This window comes from Elephas maximus, chromosome 22, assembly GCF_024166365.1.
Source record: "Elephas maximus indicus isolate mEleMax1 chromosome 22, mEleMax1 primary haplotype, whole genome shotgun sequence".
NCBI lineage: Eukaryota > Metazoa > Chordata > Mammalia > Proboscidea > Elephantidae > Elephas > Elephas maximus.
Genome location: NC_064840.1, coordinates 19,088,648 through 19,109,275, shown reverse-complemented (window position 1 = coordinate 19,109,275; position 20,628 = coordinate 19,088,648). Strand labels below are relative to the sequence as shown.

General features: G+C 42.3%; 1 protein-coding gene across 2 annotated transcripts in view; it reads left to right on the top strand.

Moving 5' to 3' along the window:
* SART3 (spliceosome associated factor 3, U4/U6 recycling protein) overlaps window positions 1–20,628 on the top strand; it is a 30,189-nt gene that overhangs the window by 3,641 nt on the left and 5,920 nt on the right. The window contains exons 2-15 of one of the 2 annotated variants that reach the window (XM_049865973.1): window positions 1,644–1,770; window positions 2,873–2,977; window positions 4,726–4,910; window positions 6,039–6,144; window positions 7,357–7,481; window positions 11,520–11,675; window positions 12,443–12,581; window positions 13,071–13,178; window positions 13,900–13,977; window positions 14,097–14,155; window positions 15,192–15,301; window positions 18,114–18,226; window positions 19,167–19,243; window positions 20,324–20,492. In XM_049865973.1, coding sequence (XP_049721930.1) covers window positions 1,644–1,770; window positions 2,873–2,977; window positions 4,726–4,910; window positions 6,039–6,144; window positions 7,357–7,481; window positions 11,520–11,675; window positions 12,443–12,581; window positions 13,071–13,178; window positions 13,900–13,977; window positions 14,097–14,155; window positions 15,192–15,301; window positions 18,114–18,226; window positions 19,167–19,243; window positions 20,324–20,492 — 1,657 coding nt within the window. The remainder of the gene's footprint in view (window positions 1–1,643; window positions 1,771–2,872; window positions 2,978–4,725; window positions 4,911–6,038; window positions 6,145–7,356; window positions 7,482–11,519; window positions 11,676–12,442; window positions 12,582–13,070; window positions 13,179–13,899; window positions 13,978–14,096; window positions 14,156–15,191; window positions 15,302–18,113; window positions 18,227–19,166; window positions 19,244–20,323; window positions 20,493–20,628) is intronic. The other variant, XM_049865974.1, reaches the window with a different exon arrangement.

Genomic DNA, 20,628 nt, shown 5'->3' with positions numbered 1-20,628 from the left:
TATTTGTTTTCTATTTATTTCCCCTGTTTCTCATTCTTTTTTTCTTTTCTTGCCTTCCTGTGCATTATGTCAACATTTTTTAGGCTTCCATCTTGATTCATTTATAGTACCTCTGAAGTTTTTACTTTGTATAGTTTTTTGGGTGTTACAGTATATATATTTCACTTACCACAATCTGCTGGCGTCAACCACTTCGAGTGAGGTACAGAAACCCAACTTGGCTTTGGATCCCTTTACCTTCCCCATTTTTAAATATCATTGTCTGCGTATCAGATGATCTTATAATTTTTGCTTTAGTTATTCCTTATGGTCATCTTTTGTGCTTACTCATATTTCATCTCTTTCCATTGATCCTCCTCCTTTCCTAGTGCTTGACGGTTTCTTATTTTATCATTTCTTTTAGCTGTTCTTTAAGAAGTCTGCTAGTTTTCTGTTTCAGGTATGTAATTGCTTTTTGTGTGTGGAGTAAATAAATATACATGTAACAAAACATTTGACTTTGCAACAGTCTTCACGTGTGCAGTTCAGTGCCGTTATGTTCCTTATTTTGTTCAACCATCGCCCTTAATGTGTCCCCAGGTTACACCATCGCCCTTAACAGAGCTCGGTGTTCCCTAAGCATTTCGTCCCTTTTTCCGCCTTCCTTCCTCCCACCCTTGGTAGCTACTGATAAACTTTGGTTTCTAGACACTTGGTTATTCTTGATATTTCATATAAGTGGCATCATAACTGTATGCGCCCTTTTGTGACTGACTTATTTCACTCAGCATGATGCTTTCAGGGTTCATCCTTGGTACAGTTAGCTTTTTAAAAAATTATTTTAACTGATTATAATATTTATTTTGAAAAGTTTGAAACATAAAAACAAGCTTTTGTAGACTTATCACTCAGCTTCAACAGATACCAACCTTGTGCCTTTCTTGTTTCTGCAGTAGTTTTCATCTCATTTGTTTGTTTAATAAAATGAGAGAGTTCTTGCTATGCCCCCGGCATTGTGCTAATAAGCAGCTTACAAAATTACCCTTTTTAATCCTCACAGAAAACTCATGCACTGGGAACTAGTAATATTCCCATTTTGTAGATGAGAAAATGGAGGCTTAGAAAAGTTAATAATTTGGCAAAGGTCACACACTTTTTGTTTGTTTCATTAGAATGCCTTCTTTATTTTAGAGAGAAGCCAAGCGTGCCATCATCGGAATCATAACAGATTTGAGGGAGCCTTGTGACTCGACGGCACTGGGGTTTTTTTTTTTATGCTTATTATAAAAAGCTGCTTTTATCATCCTTTTGGAGCCCTGGTGGTACAGTGGTTAGGAGCCATGGCTGTTTGCTAACCAAAAGGTTGGCAGTTTGAATCCACCAGCCACTCCTTGGAAACCCTTTGGAACAGTTCTGCTCTGTTCTGTAGGGTCACTATGAATTGGAATTGAGTCAACGACAATAGTTTTGGTTTTTTTGTAAATCATCGTTTTGTCTTCTTCTTGCTGAGGGTAATTGTTGTGCTGCTGTTTCAGTGGCTCTCCCAGATACTGTGTTTATTTTGTTTGTGAAAGGTGCGTGCATCGTCACCCAGTGGTGACAGAGGCTAATTTACTTTAATGATGGCATTTAAATTTCAACTCTTTTTTTTTTTTTCCTTCTAGCTGTCCATCAATGTCTATGACTACAACTGCCACGTGGACCTGATCAGGCTGCTCCGACTGGAAGGGGAGCTCACCAAAGTGAGAATGGCTCGCCAGAAGATGAGCGAGATCTTTCCTTTGACTGAAGGTAACGTGTCAGCTATCTGCTTTTCTAAACACAGAATTGAGGAGTGGTCCTTTTTTTCAGTGCTGAAAGTGGGGTGTGCTGCTTATAGAAAGTTCAGACAGCCTAGCATAGTATAAAGCAGAAAACCCGTCATTCAAAGTCAGTTCTTTTTAGCAGATCATCTTGTTTTTTTGCAAAATGTAGTTATGGCCGTACAGCAGTGATTCACAGCTTCAATCCTGATTTTGTTATCATACGTTATGACAGAATTTTTTTTTGCATAATTAGCTACACTCCTGTTTTCTCTCTGTTCTCTGTTCCAGTGTTTATGTATTTAACCTATTTTCTCACAATCTGAACATTGTTAATAAATTGTAAACTTTTGTAAGTAATCTTCTAATGTAAATATTTGATGCCTTAATTGTTCCGTAAGAGTTGGACATTCAGTTTGAGTCTACTTAAATGCATATTAGAAACTAGTTATGCTGAACATCCTTATAGTTACATCTTCATGAGAATCCGGAATGATCCTTTGGGCAGGAGTTAGAAAGCCTTGGTCCTAGGTTCAGCTCTGCCCTCTTCGCCACCTTCTCGCCAAAGCATAACTGCTGAGCGTGGACACAGGAATCAGGTTGCCTGGTTCATTTCTGGCTGCACCACTTACTCGCTGTGTGTCCTTAAGCAACGTATGTTAACGTTCTAAGAGCGAGTTTTCCCAACAGCGGATTGAGCATAGTAGTAGTTTCTGCCTCTCAGCACATGGATTAATTGAGCTGTATTGTGGACAGCACTGAACACATGCCTGGCATGTTGTAAATGCTTAGATAGAGGCCCTTGTCATTAATGTCACTAGCACCTGCCTTAGAGGATCGTGATAAAGGCTCAGTGAGAAAATATATACAAGAACTTGGTAAAATATAAAATGCCAATCATAAGTTATGATTTTAGTCTGATCTTATTTGGAAGCACAAAAACCTTCTGTGTGCTTGATTCAGGTTTTAAAAATTGAGTTGCCGTGAACTGTGCTGGGTGTGTAAGGTGGATGAAATATTTGCACACTTACGGCTCGTGGTAAAGTTCCCAGCTTCCAGCAGTGGTCACGTGGGGCTCTCTTGTCTCGTAGAGCTCTGGCTGGAGTGGCTGCACGACGAGATCAGCATGGCCCTGGACGGCCTGGACAGAGAGCACGTGTACGAGCTCTTTGAGAAGGCCGTGAAGGATTACATCTGTAAGTTCCCTGTGGCTGTCTCTCAGCCACCTCCTTTCCGGCCCTGTCTGCCACTGGTCTCTGCTGTCTTGGGTTGTACTGTGAGCTGTTGCTACCCAGAAAAGGGAGCAGTAGTCTAGGCGCTAGAAAGATTTGAGTTCAGTTATTTTTATCATTGTCTGTGTCCTTCAGGTGAGACTGTTTGGCTTTAAAATAGAAACTGGAAGGAGTGTTTGTAGTAAGGGGATGAATGTTATCATGCCTAGCACTTACCTGTCAGAAATTACACAGTATTTCCAGATGATTTGGAGCCCTGGTGGCACAGCAGCTAAGAGCTCGGCTGCTAACCAAAAGTTGAGCAGTTCGAATCCACCAGCCCCTCTTTGGAAACCCCGTGAAACAGTTCTGCTCTGTCCTATAGGGACGCTATGAGTCATAATTGACTCGATAGCAACGGGTTTGGGTTTTTGGATTCCAGGTGATTAGTGGTTACGTTTTACATACTGGACAGTTTTTAAGAGGTTTTGAGTAGATCTTTCTTAAAGTATAAAACATCTTTTAAGAAGTCTTTTTATTTTGAAATAGATTCACAAGAAGTTATAAAAACAGTACAGAGAAGTTCTGTGTACTCACTTCCTCTGGCTTCCCCCAGTGGTCAGTCCATTGTCTTATCCTCACTGAGGGCCTCAGATCCAGCAGCTGACTCATTTTCATTTTCACTTGCAGCCCATCTGGCAGCTCTGTATTGATGAGCAAACAGTAGCTAGCAGACTTTGGCTAAGTGCATTGAAATGGGTTTCCCAATGAAAAGGAAGCCTCAGGAAAACATGTCATTCCCAAATTGGCTTCTTGATCTTTTTAGTATCTTTATTTTAAAAGGTTAGTGTATAGGCCTCCGAAGTTATTTTCCAGTCCCTGTAAAGTGACTTAATAGGCAAAAACATTTGCTGTAAGAATCAAATGTATTTATAAAGAGTTTAGTGCATCAGTCTGGCCTAAAAGCCACAAGAGCGAGTATGTAAAAGGTTAACAAAAAAAGTGAAAGGAACAGGACAACTGAGATCTTATTTTTTTGCTTAAGCATCATTAAAAATCTATACTTAAAGTACAAATTTTTAATAACAAGATTGGTGCTTTTAGTTTTGTTTTTTCACTTTGACCAGAAGGCTTAAACATGAATCAAGTTTCAAAAGTTGGAAGGTTCTAGGCTTGAAACCGTTTCGTTGGTTGACTCAGATTTGTAACTGTTTTCATTGAAGTCCATTACTGGGCTCCTTCAGTTTTCATAAATAAGCTTTATACTCGAGGTCCTTAGGAATTACCACCTGGCATATACTGTCAGTGAGCCCTGGTGGTACAGCGATTAAAGCACTTGGCTGCTAATCGAAAGGTCAGCAGTTCAAACCCGCCAGCCTCTGTGTGGGAAAAAGCTGTGGCATTCTACTTCTATAAAGATTTACAGCCTTGGAGACCCTATAGGCAGTTCTGCTCTGTTCTGTAGGGTCACCATGAGTCGGAATTGACAGCAACTAGTTTACGTACTGTTGACGCGTTGCTCGCTCCGCGATTATTTACTTGGGAACACTGTTAAAGCTGTCGCTTCTTTTCAGGCTGCAATAGTAGTCTAGGTGAGTTGCAGTTGTTGGTCATGATGCTCTTAGCTTTTCGTGTAAACATGTACTTTTTGGTGGGTGAATTTCTTTTGCCATATGTCAGTTGTGATTTTGGGGACTTCATAGCCAGAACTAAAAGAACACTTCTCATTTTAGGTCCTAACATTTGGCTGGAGTATGGCCAGTACTCAGTCGGTGGGATTGGCCAGAAGGGTGGCCTTGAGAAAGTGCGCTCTGTGTTTGAAAGGGCACTGTCATCCGTCGGCCTACACATGACCAAAGGACTCGCCCTGTGGGAGGCTTATCGGGAGTTTGAAAGTGCGATCGTGGAAGCTGCTCGGGTGAGTGCCTGCATCTGTGACCTGTTCGTGCATCTGAATAATCAAGGGGTGTCTTTTTAAGTAGTTTTGAAATTATTATTTTGAAATGAATCTTACAGCTAACAGCTCACAAAATGGTCTTCTCCAGTCTCCTGGTAGGTAAGCAGTATAATAAGTAAAACCAGTAGTCTTCATGGAATAATAAGAGCGAGTTCTTTGACTTAAAAGCAGCTGACTTTTCAATTTATTTTCTGATACTTAAAAATATTACAGGTTAAGTTACATGATTACATGTGAATGTACAATGTGAATTTATTTGTGAATGTCCCTCCCCCCAAATATCATGTCTAATAGTAACTGTGAGAGGAGGTTTGACCCCATCATTTGCATTTTTTAGACTATAATTTGTAGAATTTTGCTGCAGCGTCCCTCACTGTGTCTGCGTGTGCACGCAAAGTTACCACTGGTACACAGTGGAGCCCTCTTGTAGTTAAAAAAAAAAAAAATGTAGTTAGCCCGTTACTATTAAAGTAGCCTCAGTCACGGCTTGATTACGTCCCTGTTTAGTATTCTGCAGTGGGGCCTCCGCTCACCCTGAATGAAGGCATCACATCTACCTATTTGCGTGACATTTGTTGCGCTCTCTATAGTGTCAGACATGATTCCTGCATGGACTCTGCTCCCCACTGTCGGACACCTGCCTGTCCTCTGAACATTCTTACCACTGTGCTTTCACCCGGGCCATTCCTTCCCTGGGAGACTGCAGACTCATCCCAAATGCCAGCTCCCGCACCAGTGCTTCCTGACTCTCTCTTTGCATAACAGGACTCCCCTCTAGGACTGTGGCCTGTTCTTTGAAACTGGAACCTGTGATATTTTGTACAGCACCGTGGTACTTTGCTTTTATGACATTTTCTGCCTTACTATAGTCATTTGGATACATTTCTTTTATTCCTTGCTTCCTCTCCGGTATAAGCACTTAGAGGTAGAGATAAGCATCTGTTTTCACACCCCTTATAGCAGTTGGCATGATACCTCATGTATAAGAGGTCATCTACATTTTTTTCACTTTGAACCGAAAATTTGTTAAAAATTTTTTCAAGTAGGAAGAATCAAAGTTTGTCATTTACTACTAATTTGCTTCTTTAGCCCATAGCTGACTTCCTTTCCCCTTTTGACCGGGAACAAACCTTTGATTCACAGCTTGAGAAAGTCCACAGTCTCTTCCGGCGGCAGTTGGCGATCCCACTGTACGGTAAGAGAAACGGCACGTCCCCATGGTTTTCAGAATGCTTTGGGGGACGTTATGTAATTAGACCTTTCACAGCATCCGTGAGGCAGGAAGGGCTGGTGTTCTTGTCCTTGTCAGGCGCTCACTCTGGATGAGCTTCTTGGCAAAATGGTACCTTGAATTGTTAGTGCTCAAGAGGCAGGCCTAGAAGCCTGGCATCCTGACTCCCCACTGAGATCTCTGTCCTACTTTATGACCTTGTTGGAAAGGGGGAGATGAGTCCTCTGAAAGGAATAGGCAAGGTGACACCCTGTATTCTGGGGAAACTTTATAAAGAGTTCCATTATTGAAACTTTTCTCTTTAGGAGTAACCTCTTCTGCAACAGAGTCGGGGTTTTACTGGGCTTATATCATTTGTCTCTGAGGGTTGATTTGGTTAGAAGCATTCATGTCTAAATCTCATGGGGTTTGGTGAAGGTTCATCCTTTTTAGGTGAATGTATTTTGGCAAGCCAAGCCTTTGTGGCTGTGCAGCTGTGAGCATGTGCAGTGCTGGGAGGAGCTTTTGGAGTTCAAGAAGAGTTGGGCGCTGCCATCTTGTTTTTTCCCCAAGGCATGATTCTGCAGTGTCTATATTCAGAACCTCTGGGCAACCTCACTTGAGCCCAGGTGTTGTTTATCTTTTCACCTCATGGTTTATTTGGATCTGATTTAACAAATTACAAAGTGGCTGTCCAATTGAACACTTGGGGGACATGCAGAAAAGGCTAGAGCTGAGCTGGCAGGTAGATTTCATCTCACGTACCAACCCTAGGCAGCATAGCATAGTGATCAGAGCATGAACCTGAGTCACACTGCCTGGGTTTAAATCCTGGCACTACCATTATCTATAGACAAGTGACTTAATCTCCCTGTGTTTGTTTCCTCAGCTGTGAGATGGGGATCCTAATAGAACCTACCTCCCAGAGTGTGAGGATCAGATGGGCTAAAGTGTGGGACGTGTTAGAACATGGGGAGCACTAGCTAAGTGATGGAGAGTGTTGGTAGAGTTGCCTGGGACAGTGCTTTGGAACAGATTCTAAGGCCAAGTTGGGCTCAGCAGAAGAGGTCAGGATTTGATCTGGAAGGGCTGCCCTGGCCACAGATGTGGGAGGGGCCTGGGTGTCATGGTTAATCTGTGTTTACGTTGCTGAAACCCAATGACAAGACCCACGGGACTGAATCCATCTTTCAATAGATATGGAGGCCACATTTGCAGAGTATGAAGAATGGTCAGAAGACCCAATACCGGAATCGGTAATTCAGAACTATAACAAAGCGCTACAGCAGTTGGAGAAATATAAACCCTATGAAGAAGCACTGGTAAGTGTTGGCTTCTTTGATTGTACACTTCTCCCTATAAACTTTTCCTCCTGGTCAGTAGTTGCAAGTAAAATGCTGTCTTTTAAAATTTGTCTTATTGTGAAACATATAGGGTATGTAAATATATGTATATACGCAGTTTACATCATAATAATAATAAACATTTACGTACCCACCACCCAGGTTAAGAAATAGAGCATTGCCAGTTCCTTAGAGGCTCCTTTGTGCCCCCTCTCCGATTGCCTCCCCCTCCCCGAGAGGTCATCACTTTCCTGATTTTGTGATACTCATTCCCTTGCTTCTCTTTATAGTTTCACAACCTATGAATATATCCTTACTTAACGTGTTGTTTAATTTTGGTCGTTGTTGAACTTTTGTGTAATGGAACCATCCTGTATATTTTCTCTCATTCAGCGTGCTTTGGGTGTTATCGTGTTGATAAGCATAGTTACAGCTCATTTGTTTTCACTGCTCTAACGCCGGCTTTGTATACCACAGTTTATCCACGTCGATGGACAGCCAGGTTGTGCAGCCTCGTCCTGCACGTTCTTGGGCGTTACCTTCTGGTACTCATGAAGAAAGAGTTTCTCTACTGTGTCTACCCAGGAATGAAATTGCTGGATTGGAGGGGACTGCTGAACTGTTTTCCAGGCTATCAGTGGACACTCCTACCAGCAGTATCTGAGGGCTCCTGTTGCTCTTGCCAACCTTGGATATTGACACACTTAAATTGTCGCCAGTCTGAAATGTCTAAAATGGTGTCTCATTATAGTTTTACTTTGCATTTCCTTTATTACTAAGGATGTTGAGCATCTTTTCACATCTGTTGGCCACTTGGGTTTCCTTTTTGGTGAAGTGCATGTTCAAGTCCTTGACCCATTTTTCTGTGGGTTTGTCGTTTCTAATTGATTCGTGGGAATTCTGGCTATGAATCCCTATTTTAAGTTATATTGTCTGAGGCAGGATCCACTTTTGTTTTTCCGCACAGAGAACCAGGTGTTCCAGCACCAGTTTTGCTAAGTCCATCCTTCCCTCACTGACGTACGGCCCCACGCCTGTCATAGGTTAGCTGTCGTGTGTATCTGTTTCTGGGCTCTCTGTTCCCTTCCGCTGGTGTTTATCACACTGTTGTAACAAGTTTGATCTCTGATAGAGTGAATCCCCCCACCTTGCTCCTCCTTAGTAGGGTCTTGGCTGCCTTTAGCCCTCCTTAGTGTTCCCATCTGAATGTAGAAATCAGCTTTTCAAGTTCTGTTAAAACAAAAAGGAAACCGTGGAATTTTTTTATTGGAATGACATTGAATCTGTAGATCCATCTGGGGAAGAATTTAGATATTTAAAATACTGAGTGTACCAATCTGTGAACAAGATATAGTTCATTACTTAGGTCTTCTTATCTTTCTGTAAATTTTGTAAGTTTATCCAGTGTCTTGAACACATTGTTAGATGGCTTTCTAAGTTGTTTTTGATACTATTGTCCATAGCATCTTTTAAAAGATTTTGTTTTCTGATTCCTGGTGTGTAACATGCAGCTGGTTTTTTATATTCATTTTTTATGTATCAAACTTGGTGAATTCTTATTAATAGTGTATTAATAACTTATAGATTCTTTAGGGCCTTTTGTGTTGACAGCAATATTATCTGTAAATGACATTTCCCCCCTTTCTTGTTCTTAGAGTGCTTCGTGTACCAGTACTCAGACTTATGCCCTTCTTTTCTTGTATCTCTCTTTTCTTTTTGTTTGACCCACAGGCATCATTGTTAATATTGAATTATTCGGTCACAGTTTGTTTAAACTGACTGTAGCCATTTCCCGCCGCCTTTGCTCTTCATTCCTTCCTGCATCCTAGATCTTTGATCAGGGATCACTTTTCTTTTTCTTGGAAGTACACCCTTCCGAGTCTTCTGACTAGAGATCTGCTGGTGACAGAGTGTCTCAGTTTGTGCTTGTCCGAAAAGATTTTCACTTTGCTCTCCTTCTTGAAAGTTATTGCCTTAGGGTGTAGACTTCTAGACTGACAGTTATTTTTTCTCAGCGATGGCTGGCTTTTTGTCTTCAGGCTTCATCGTTGCTGTTGAAAAGTCAGCTAGCTCTTGGTTTCTTTGAAGGTGGTCATTGTGTTTTCTCTAGCTGATTTTTAAGATCTCTTCAGTATGTTTTGGCGCCTCGTATTGTCATTACAGTAGGTCTGGTGTGGCCGTCTTTTTATTTATCCTGCCTGAAGTTTGTTGGGCTTCTGGACTCTGTTTTGGTGTCTTTCGTAGTAGGAGCACAGACTTGTAGAGCCGGATCACCTCAGTTTCCTCAAATATAAGATGGGGGTAGTAATTGTGCCTGCCTCATAGGGTTTGTGAAGTTCTTAGTACATGTTAGGGCACCAGAAGTTGGCTTCACTACTCTCCTTACCTCCCTCCTTCCTTCAGATTTTGTCCTTAGCAGTTCTTTCTTGTTCCTTACCAGTTCGTTGATGACTGTTAGAGGATGTGTTTTGTATTTAATCCAGCAGTTTCAGTTGTTTAAAATGGCAGAGTGTGACTGGGTGATTAATTCACCATTGTTATTGGAAACCAAGGCTCTGAAATGTCGTCTTTCTGTGCACAGAGCCTTGTGTGCTTGCTTGTCTTTTTTTTTTTTTAAAAACAATACTTTATTGTGTTTTTGGTGACAGTTTACACAGCAGTTCAGGTTCCCATTCAACTATTTCTACACAGATTGTTTTAGTGAACATTGGTTACGTCCTTCACAAAGTGTCAGCATTCTCAGTATTTCCATTCTGGTTGTTTCATTTCTATTAGTCTAGTTTCTCTGCCCCCTGAGATTTTCATCTTTGTTTTAAAGTACTCGTTGACTGTTTGATCTTATATAGATGATTTTTTTGAAGGAGCAGAGTACTCATGGATGATATTCTTTGTTTTGTGAGTCAGCCTGTTTTTTAGCTAAAAGGTGACCTCAGTGGGGGCTAGTTTTGGCTTAAGGTTTGAAGAATAGCTCAGGGCAGCAGTCTCGGGGAGTCCTCCAATCTCAACCAGTCCAGTAAGTCTGGTTTTTGTTTTTGTTTTTTTAAGGACTTTGAGGTTCTCTTCCACATTTTTTTCCCATTCTGTCAGAGTCCATCCATTGCGGCCCTGACTAGAGTGGTTGGTAGTGGTAGCTGGGCACCATCTAGTTCTTCTGGTCTCAGGGTAGATGAGACCATGGTTCGTTGTAGACTGTTAGTCTTGTAGGCTGTTTTGTTCTTCGAGTCTTTAATTTCCTTCTTTCTCTTTTGCTCTGGACAAGTAGAAAACCAGTAGTTGTATCTTAGATGGCTGTTTCTCTTGTCCTGTTGCTTGCCTGCACACACTTTCTTGCCCTTTCTTTTCTGCAGGTGAGTGATTAATATGCACTTGTGTTTAGCAAAGCCTCCTTGATGCAACCCTCAATCACTTAAACTTTGTTATGGCCCTCAGTAGAGTGTGGCTAAAGAGAAAGCAGGTTGATTTTGAGGCTTTTGTCTAATAAGAATTGTGGTTGTATGTCTTCGGATCTGAGAATTTTCAGCACAGCCTCCTCCGTCTTCTGCGTGCCTCTCTGCATACTTGCAGGAACCATTTGGAACCATTAGAATGAGGAACCTGAGATAGCACAAGTACTGGGTTATCACAGTTGGTTTCATTCACTCTACTCAGTAGGTCCAGAAAGTGATTTCTGTTTTGGAAGGATGGTTAGCAGCAGCCATTGGAAAAGATGTTTCTCTTTAATTCATTTCTGGATTGATGGGAGATTTAAGTTCCCTGCGGTCTAGGAATGGATTTAGAAAAGCGTCTGGAGGCCTGAGAGACTGTTACCTTGAAGAAGGACTTTGGACCACACGGTGTTCGCATCCTGTGCATCACAGTCTAGATCCCACTGTGGAGATGTTCCGAGAGGCAGGATTTGGGGGTTCTTCTCTTGATGTAACCAGTCTTGCCAAAAGTGATTTTATTTGAAGACAGGTTGTGCTACCTGACAGCATTACGTGACCCATTTCAGCGTCAGTGCCCTTTCCCTTCCTCCAGTTGCAAGCAGAGGCGCCAAGGCTGGCAGAGTATCAAGCATACATCGATTTTGAGATGAAAGTTGGCGATCCTGCTCGCATTCAGTTGATCTTTGAGCGCGCCCTGGTTGAGAACTGCCTCGTCCCTGACTTGTGGATCCGTTACAGTCAGTACCTGGTAAGATCATCTCACTGTTCTAATTTTATTTTATTTTTATTGTTGTAAACAATTTAGAATCCATTTAAAGAAAATCGGTAAGAGGGGCAAGTGCCACTCTCTGGACTTTCTCGCTTGCCCCTCCTGCCGGCTCACTGACCAAGTTCTCCTTGTGTTTTAGGTGATTTTAAACCGATCACTAATGAGAAAAATTGATATGTAGTCTTATTATTGAGGACTTTAGAATATTGATTTTTTTTTAACTATTTCATGGAAGATTTTTAAACATACAGAATAAATAGACTATTTAGTAAAATGAACCCTAATGTACCCATCACCAGCTCCAACAGTTTTTAACTCACGGCTAGTTGTTGGGTTTCATCTATAGCCTCACCTATTCCCCCCTCTGTGCTATCTTGAAGTGAATCCAGAAACCGTGTTTCGTTGGTAAATAGTCAAACAAAGTCCTGTATTAGGGTTGATGTCTCTTAAGCCTATTTTAGTCTATAGGCTCCCCGTTCCACCTCTCTTTGCAGTCTATTTGCTGAAGAAACCATGTCACAAGAGGCATTCTTTTTTTTTCTTAAGTTTTTATTGTGCTTTTTAGTGAAAGTTTACAAATCAAGCAAGTCTCTCATGCAAAAAATCCATGCAAACCCTGCTATACACTCACAAGAGGCATTTTTAAGTAAATTGCTTTCGTCAGTTGATTGTGCTGGAAATGTCTCATGATGGTGAAGTCTTAACAGTCACATTTTATCTCCTGACCCTGGAATTCTTTATCACAGGATCGGCAGCTGAAAGTCAAAGATTTGGTTTTATCTGTACACAATCGTGCTGTTAGAAACTGCCCCTGGACAGTCGCCCTGTGGAGTCGGTACCTCCTGGCCATGGAGAGATATGAAGTTGATCATCAAACGATGTCAGGTACAGATGTTTTTGTGAGAAGACTTGTCAGCTTTATGTCCCAAGTTAGAGACATAGCGCTGTAGTGAAGTTACTAAATCATAATTCCCCAGAGTGTTTCTTTGGGATATTGGGTGTGAGTGAAAAAAAGGACTCTAAGTGGGAGATAAACTGGCTGGGATTTTGGCATCTTTGAGCTTTGTAATATGCCGATAATCATTGTGATTCTCCAAGAAGTCATGGACTTTTCTCCAAACTAGTTTGACCCCGGGACTCTAACTGCAAGACATCTTGTGGAACGAGTACTTTCTAGAACACGGTTTCGCAGTGCTGTAATAGCTTGTCTTGTGAACATGTCACTTGAGCTCATTTCTCTCTGGTGTTCTGTTTTTTTTTTTTAAAGCCATGTAGTGTTTTCTACTTGGTAGAGGTTTGTGTAATAGCCTTGATAATCTTATATTGGCTGCTTTGTGAACTGGCAACAAATCTTGACTTTTTCTTTGACTCCAGCAACCTTCGAGAAAGCTTTGAATGCCGGCTTTATTCAGGCCACTGATTATGTGGAGATTTGGCAGGCGTACCTTGATTACCTGAGGAGAAGGGTTGATTTCCAACAAGGTATTTAAGTTCACCTGTATCACCTCAGAACTGAAGTTCTCTTACGCTGCCTTTTGGTGAGATGCCTCAGTGGCCGAATACACTCTGACTGGGCAAATGATGTAGACTGGCCATTGATAACCCTTTCTCCCCAGAAATCTTAGCTGTTCTCAACTTTAACAAGTCATGCTGTGGATTGTAAAAGAAGAGAGTAACAGTTTTTGTGTTATATGTGGGCTTCTCCCACCCTTTCAGGCTCGCCTCTCATTTCTCTCTCCTCCACCTTCAATGTATCCTAAATGGCTCTTTAAGTAAGACTGTCGTTTTTATCATAAACCTTTGCATCCCTGCAGGATCCCCTGTCGTTGGCCCCCACCCCTCAAATAGCAACCAGAAAAATCCCATTTGACTTGTACTTGGAAATCTATGTCAGCTGTTACCTCATGAGGTAGCCTTCAGCCATTCCGCGTGCCCGTGTCACTCCGGCTTAGGAAGCCGTGTCTCTGCTCTACTATCACACAGCCCCATGTTTGCATTTGTCATCGTGCTGTCCACATTGTCCTCTGTGTTGGTTGTCTTTCCTCCCACTGTGCACTGAGGGCAGGGATGGGGAGTCTGATTGCTGTGCCCCCAGCATGATGTCAGGTGTATAATAGGCTCCCAGGTGATTCCAGTGTAGGGGTAATAAAAACCACGTGCCATGTGGGTCCATAAAGTCGGACTCTTTTGCACTTTCTGACAGATTCCAGTAAAGAGCTGGAAGAGTTGAGGTCCACGTTCACTCGCGCTTTGGATTATCTGAAACAGGAGGTCGAAGAGCGTAAGTGTGGCTCTCGAGCCAGCTGCTTGTGCCTGGTTGTGCTTCCTGTTCTTGGCTGATTGACCTTCTCTGTTTGTCTCTAAATCTCTTCCGTCTTTGACTAATTCTGTCCTCTGAAGGTTTCAACGAGAGTGGAGACCCGAGCTGCGTAATCATGCAGAACTGGGCTAGGATTGAGGTAAGTGTTCTTGACAGATCTGCCAATTTCATCTGCCTTTGAAGAATCATTGTCTAACAACTTGGCTAAAATTGAGCCAGAATCCGAGGTATAGATGTCTAGGCTTGGCAAGGATTTGTGTTATCTATCTAGGTCAGTGCACATTTGTTTATATATTAGTGAAGGTAGTAGCTCCTGGGTGGAAGCTCTTCAGCAGATGTTTGAATGCCAGCCATTCACTTGTCTGCTTTTTCCCTCCTTCCGTCATTGTCTCACATGAGGACATACTTCCCAAGAGTCTACTATTTGCCAGGCACTTTTTGACTAGTCACTAGTGGAACAAGACAGACATGGTCCCTGTGCTAGTAAGGCTTTGATCTAGGGTGGAAGACACACTTTGACAAGTAATTAGAAAACATAAGGACTTAATGCTGGGCCAGGGACACTAAGATGAGTAAGACATGGAGCCTGCCCATGATCAGCTGATAGGATTACAAAATTCTAATCATATTTTGTTCTCTGAGGGGGCTGTTGGGTTGAAAAGGCTAACATTTATCAAAGGACTGCTATGTGTATCAGGTAGTTTCTGGGTAGGATGTTTATATTGTAACCATTTTAAACACGAGAAAACTGAGGCTCAGAGAGGTTAAGTCACTTGCTTAAGATCACTTAGCTAGCAAGTGGCAGAGCCGAGATATGATCCTAGACCAGTCTTTCTCTACCAAAAGAAAACCCGAACCTGTTGTCATTGAGTTGATTCTTCTGTCTCTACACTGTCCCTCAAATTAAATACTTGTAGTTAAATTTGATGAAAACAAAGTAGCGATCCAGTACCGTTACGTGCCATGGGCTTCCAGTCTTTGTTCTCAAGAGGCACTGGCAGATAGTTGTCACTGTATAAAGGCTGGAGGAGGCCTGGGGAACGTCCGAGGATTTCTGTAACGCTGCCAGTCACAGGGAGTCGTTTGTGCATGTCTGTGTGAAACCGGTTTTGTCGTGCATGTTGGTGTCATAAAGTTTGGGTCCTCTCGTAACTGAACCTGCTAATTCGTCTTAGGCTCGACTGTGCAATAATATGCAGAAAGCCCGGGAACTCTGGGACAGCATCATGACCAAAGGAAATGCCAAGTACGCCAACATGTGGCTTGAATATTACAACCTGGAAAGGTAACTCACCTGGGAGTGGGGGAGGCGGTGCGTATCAAGCGTACACCAGTCTTCAGCCCTCGCCGACTCCTGCCGGCTTAGATTTGCTCTGCAGAACTAGCTGCCTCGCTTCGTCCTGTCTCTTTGATCATCGGAGGCATTTTTATTGGGCAGAGCTAGAGACTCAAACGCTTTTTGTGCCCGGGGCTCTTCTTATAGCCATACGTTTCTTTTAATCTGTTTGTTTTGTTTTTGGATGTGAACGTCTAATTCGGCTTATTTTAAACAAAGGTGTTTGCTTTGTATATAAAAGAAAACATTGGAAAGCAAAGAGAAAAATGTCCAATCACTTAGCAGTCACTGACCCAGCCATAACCACTGTTTGGTGTATATTGGTTCAGTGTATGTTCTCTGAGACTTTTCTATGCTTAAATTTTATTTCTTACAAAAGTGCAGTTATAATGTACGTGTTATAAACCTTTCAAGCTACTTTAATTAAATAATATGTGTCTAACATTTACAATATGGGAAAGCTATGAGGAATATGGCCAGCTTTTTTATTCAGTATGTCTTGAACGTTACATGTCAGTAAATATATTTCTATACTACCTTTTTTCCTTTTTGAATATTTTGGTTTTTCCTAAACTTAAAAACTAATACTTGAAATTTAAAATTTGAATATTTTAGAAAAATGTGATAGAAAGTGAACATTTTCTATAATCCCACCCCGAGAGATGACATCTATTAAAGCTTGTTGATATTTCTCTAGAGAGGTGGTTTTCACAGTTTTTGGTCTCAGGGCCCGTTTATACTCTTAAAAAGTTTTGAGGACCCCCAAAGAGGTTTAGTATATATGGGTTATATCTGTTAACATTTACCGTATTAGAAATTAAAACTGAGAAACTAAGAAAAATTTTTTAGTTTATTTCAAAATAATTCCATTGTGTCTAGCATGAATTATTATTTTTTTTTAATGAAAAATGACTATATTTTCCATATCCCCAAAAATGTTGTGAGAAAAGCGGCAGGGCTTTGCGTTTTTGCAGATGTCTTTCATCTGTTCTAGTGGAAGACTGGTGGACTCTCGTATCTGCTTCTGCATTCAGTCTGTTGTGATACACTGTTTTCATTTAAGAAAATTTGGCCTTGCACAGATATGAAGTTAGAAAAGAGAAGGATGTTTCAATAACTTTCTCAGATAATTGTGGACATTCTTCTTTGATACTACACCAAAAGCCAACAAATGGTGGTTTCATAAAGGTCAGCTCAATGTAGAATCTGAGACCATGTCAGTGAATTTTCCAGGCTCTGTTTCATGACTATCCATTGGTGTGTTTTGCATTTTGAGTGAACCTTTTACGCATGGATTATTCCGTAACATCATGCATTGGTCATTTGGAAAAAATTGATTCACTGAGTCATGTCGTTCTCCCAAATGTTGAAACATTTCATTGGACAGGGTTAAAAAAAATCACATTTATTAATATCCCTGCCTATCTCCCTGGTGGTGTAGTGGTTAAGAGCTGTGGCTGCTAACCAAAATGTTGGCAGCTCGAATCCACCAGGCGCTCCTTGGAAACTATGGGGCAGTTCTTCTCTGTCCTATAAGGTCGCTATGAGTTGGAATTGACTCGATGGCAACGGGTTTGGTTTTTTGGTTTTTATCTCGAAAAGTCTTAAGTAGGCAGCTGTCCAACTCACAGTGGCAGATAAAAGTTTTCCAAAATTCTCATTTTCACTTGAAAGCTTGGATTTTATCACTGGCAACAAGTACTGAGTGGTTTTCCTTGAGGTAACAGACTGCCTTTGTTAACTTTCAAGAAAATGTGCCGAATCCCCATGCTGAATAACCATAGCTTGTCAGTTAGCTTTTCTTTGAAGTAAAAATGGTATCCCGTGGAAAAAGCGACTAGTTCAGCTGGCAACTCGGACAATAGCGTGTGTATTTTTCTGAGACGGCCATTGTGCTTTGGTCTGCAGCAGGGGGGCTTTACGTGGACTTCCAGTTTCGTCACAGAATAGCCAAAACACGTGCAGTGCCTTGATCTGTGCTAAGGGCCGCCATTGCTTTCACACCATCTGTGCAAAGGTCAACACAGTGAAGAAGGCCAGCAATGTTGTAGTGTTACTATGAAAGCAGCTTGACCTGGGAGGCCACCTGAAAGGGCCTTGAAGGCCCCCAGGGGTACGCGGATCCCGTTTTGAGAACCACTGCTCTGAAGTTTTTCTAACTGTCCTGTGGTAGTATTTACCAATATTTATATGGGTTTATAATGATTTCTAAACAGAAATGAGGACATACTGTTTCTGACAGTGATTAGCAGTGTATTTCCATGTCAGTACAAAAAGATCTGAGTCTGGGCATGATTTTCAGCATTCCTTTGGATTAATGATTCTTCGCTCTGGTAGGACTGGATAGAATTTCCCTGGGGACTATCAAACCACACAGAGTCGCTGGATTAACTGCCGCCCTCCATGTGTTGCACAGTTAAATGTTGTAAAGGCAGAAATGTTACCAAGGCAGGAAAGTGTTGCAAAGCACTGTCCCAGGTCCCCTTTTCAAGAGTACCTACCTGGTAAGGGAAAGGGCAGGTTATGAGGAAGCGCTGGTTTTTTACTATAAGGTCTCTAGTGTAAAGAGGAGAAAACATTAAAAGTAATGCTAGTGCAAATAGCTGTGGATAGTTCTGAAAACCAGAGTCTCATCAGAAGCTCAAACCGTCAGCGAGCTTTGGTCCCTTGGCCCGGCCTGTGGGAAGAAGACTTCCCTTCCCCTCTCTCTGTGAGAGGGTTTTTGTGTCTCGTGGCAGCAGCTGTTTGTTTTCTGCCATAGGGCGCATGGAGACACGCAGCATTGCCGGAAGGCTCTCCATCGGGCTGTCCAGTGCACCAGTGACTACCCCGAGCACGTCTGTGAAGTGCTGCTCACCATGGAGAGGACAGAAGGTAGGGACCCTCGGTGCCTTGCTTCTCACTTGATCTCAAGAAGGAGCATCTGGTTTTTGAGTTCCTGTCAGGACAGATTGTTTCTCCAGCTACCTCCAGGATGCTGTATGCTTAGAATGCCACCTGATGCTCCACTGGGGAGGGAACCCTCCTGCAGCTCCTCTCAAATCTCCACGGGCAAACAGGGCTCTGGGAGGGAGCTCTCGTGTGGGCTTTCTCAGACTCCTTTGTTGTGAGGGGCTGTCCTGTGCAACCCCCAGTCATGACAACCACCAGTGTCTCCAGACACTGTCAAATGTCCATTGGGCAGGCTCGCCCTGTGGAGACCCCCTGCTCTAGCAGTGTTGTGCACACACCAGGAACGTGTAGGCAGCCAGCTGTGTGTGGGGGGGTCATGTGGCATCCCCGGGAGGGTCAGGGCCTTCGACATTAAGGTGTGTGACCACAACCAGTAGGCAAACAGCGTGAATCTGTCCCCTCGGGCACTGGTGTGGAGTCTTGGTTTGAGTGTCTCAGAATTGGAAGTAAAGCCACCCAGACGACAATGACAGCAATAACGGCAGCAGCAAAAAGAAGAAACATCCCAACGTTTATCACTTTGAGGAGGGGCCGTTCACCTCTTTGAGCTCTTAAAATTCTTCAGTCTTAATATAAGACTGAATTAGAATGGGTTTTCTTAGTCTTTATCATTGAGAGCCCAGAATAGAATGCTTTCTAGTTTTCAAGTCTGTTTTCTGAAGAAGAGAGGGTTTAAAACAAACCTGGACGGACTGTTTGAATTCTAAACCTCAAATCTATGCTAATTAACATTTTCTTAAAACAGGGAGCTAACTCTCCTGTGCATTCTGACTGATGGGAGAGGTCTAGGGGAATTAAGAAAATTTGATATTACATTCTTCAAAAACCTAAAAAGTGAAGATTTGTTTTTTCTTCTATTAAGGTACTTTAGAAGATTGGGATATAGCCGTTCAGAAAACAGAAACCCGACTAGCTCGTGTTAACGAGCAGAGAATAAAGGTAATGATGGTATTTATTGGAAATCTTTGGAATCTCTGATACCAGCTTTGCCTGTGTTTGGTGTGATAATTTCTTGTCAAAACCTTTTAGGTTTTCTTAAGAAGCATCTTTTACTGAGAGTATTAATTAGGAAATATTTGAATCAATATTTAAACCTGTCATGTGCCATCTTCTTAGATCGTTTGAAGACTTTAGCCCCAGCAGTAAATACTCTTCAGTGGAGAGTTTTGGCTCTAAAATTTGCTGGAATTGATTAAAAAGAATGGAAAGGGCCAACCAGGTCCTTCTTAACTCATATGTGGCAAGGAAGCATCACGGAACCCAGTGAATAGAAGATGAATACCGCCAAATGACTTAGGGCCCTAGTGTTAGAGTTCTTTTTTTCTGGTGAGGCTGTTAATGAGGGTATTGTTAAAAGAGCTGTGGACTTGAGATACAGAGTACTAAGGAGCCTGGGTAAGCTTGGCGCAGGAAAGCTCTGTGCATGTCCTCTCGTCTTTTTCATGGTCTCTTCACTTGGGTAATGGATTTCCAAGGAGTCCTGGTGGCACAGTGGCTGAACGCCCGACTGCTAACTGAAAGTTTGGTGGTTTGAACCCACCCGCCAGCCACTCTGCGGGAGAAAGATGTGGCAGCCTGCTTCCGTGAAGAATTACTATGTTTTTAAGCAAACAATGCGCACCTTCTACATTTGTTTGCCAGTTTTTTTTTTTTTTTTTTGCCAATTGCTCCCTCCTCCCTTGAGTTATTTTCATAAGCACCGCTATACCAATTTTTTTCTCACATGTGGCTGTAAAAAAAAGCATAGCGCACTTATGGAAACTCCTCCAGTGGGGAGGGTGCTATCTGACAAGTGTAAAAAGCACACATTATTTGCATAAAAATACAGTACAGCCTTGGAAGCTCTGTGGGGCAGTTTTGCTCTTTTCCTGTAGTGTCACTATGAGTTGGAATCGACTCGACAGCAGTGGGTTAATGGATTTCCACGTCCTCTGCCCTTTCCCCTGTCTTCTCATCACAAGTCAGTGCAGTTCATGTCATTGCTGCTCCTAGTGATGTGTCACATTCTCAATTTTTCAGGCGGCGGAGAAGGAAGCAGCCCTGGCCCAGCAAGAGGAAGAAAAAGCTGAACAACGGAAGAGGGCCCGGGCTGAGAAGAAAGCACTGAAAAAGAAGAAAAAGATTCGAGGTGGAGACAAACAGAGAGCAGATGAGGACGATGAGAAAGAGTGGGGCGATGACGAAGAAGGTAACACTTTCTAGAAATTTTATTTTGAAACATCTCAGGCTTACTGAGAAGAAGTTGCACGAACAGCATAAAGAGTGTGTTTTTTCCTGGAGGCTGGAGTAGTAGCAGGCCAGAGCAAGGCACAGTGCTTCGTCAC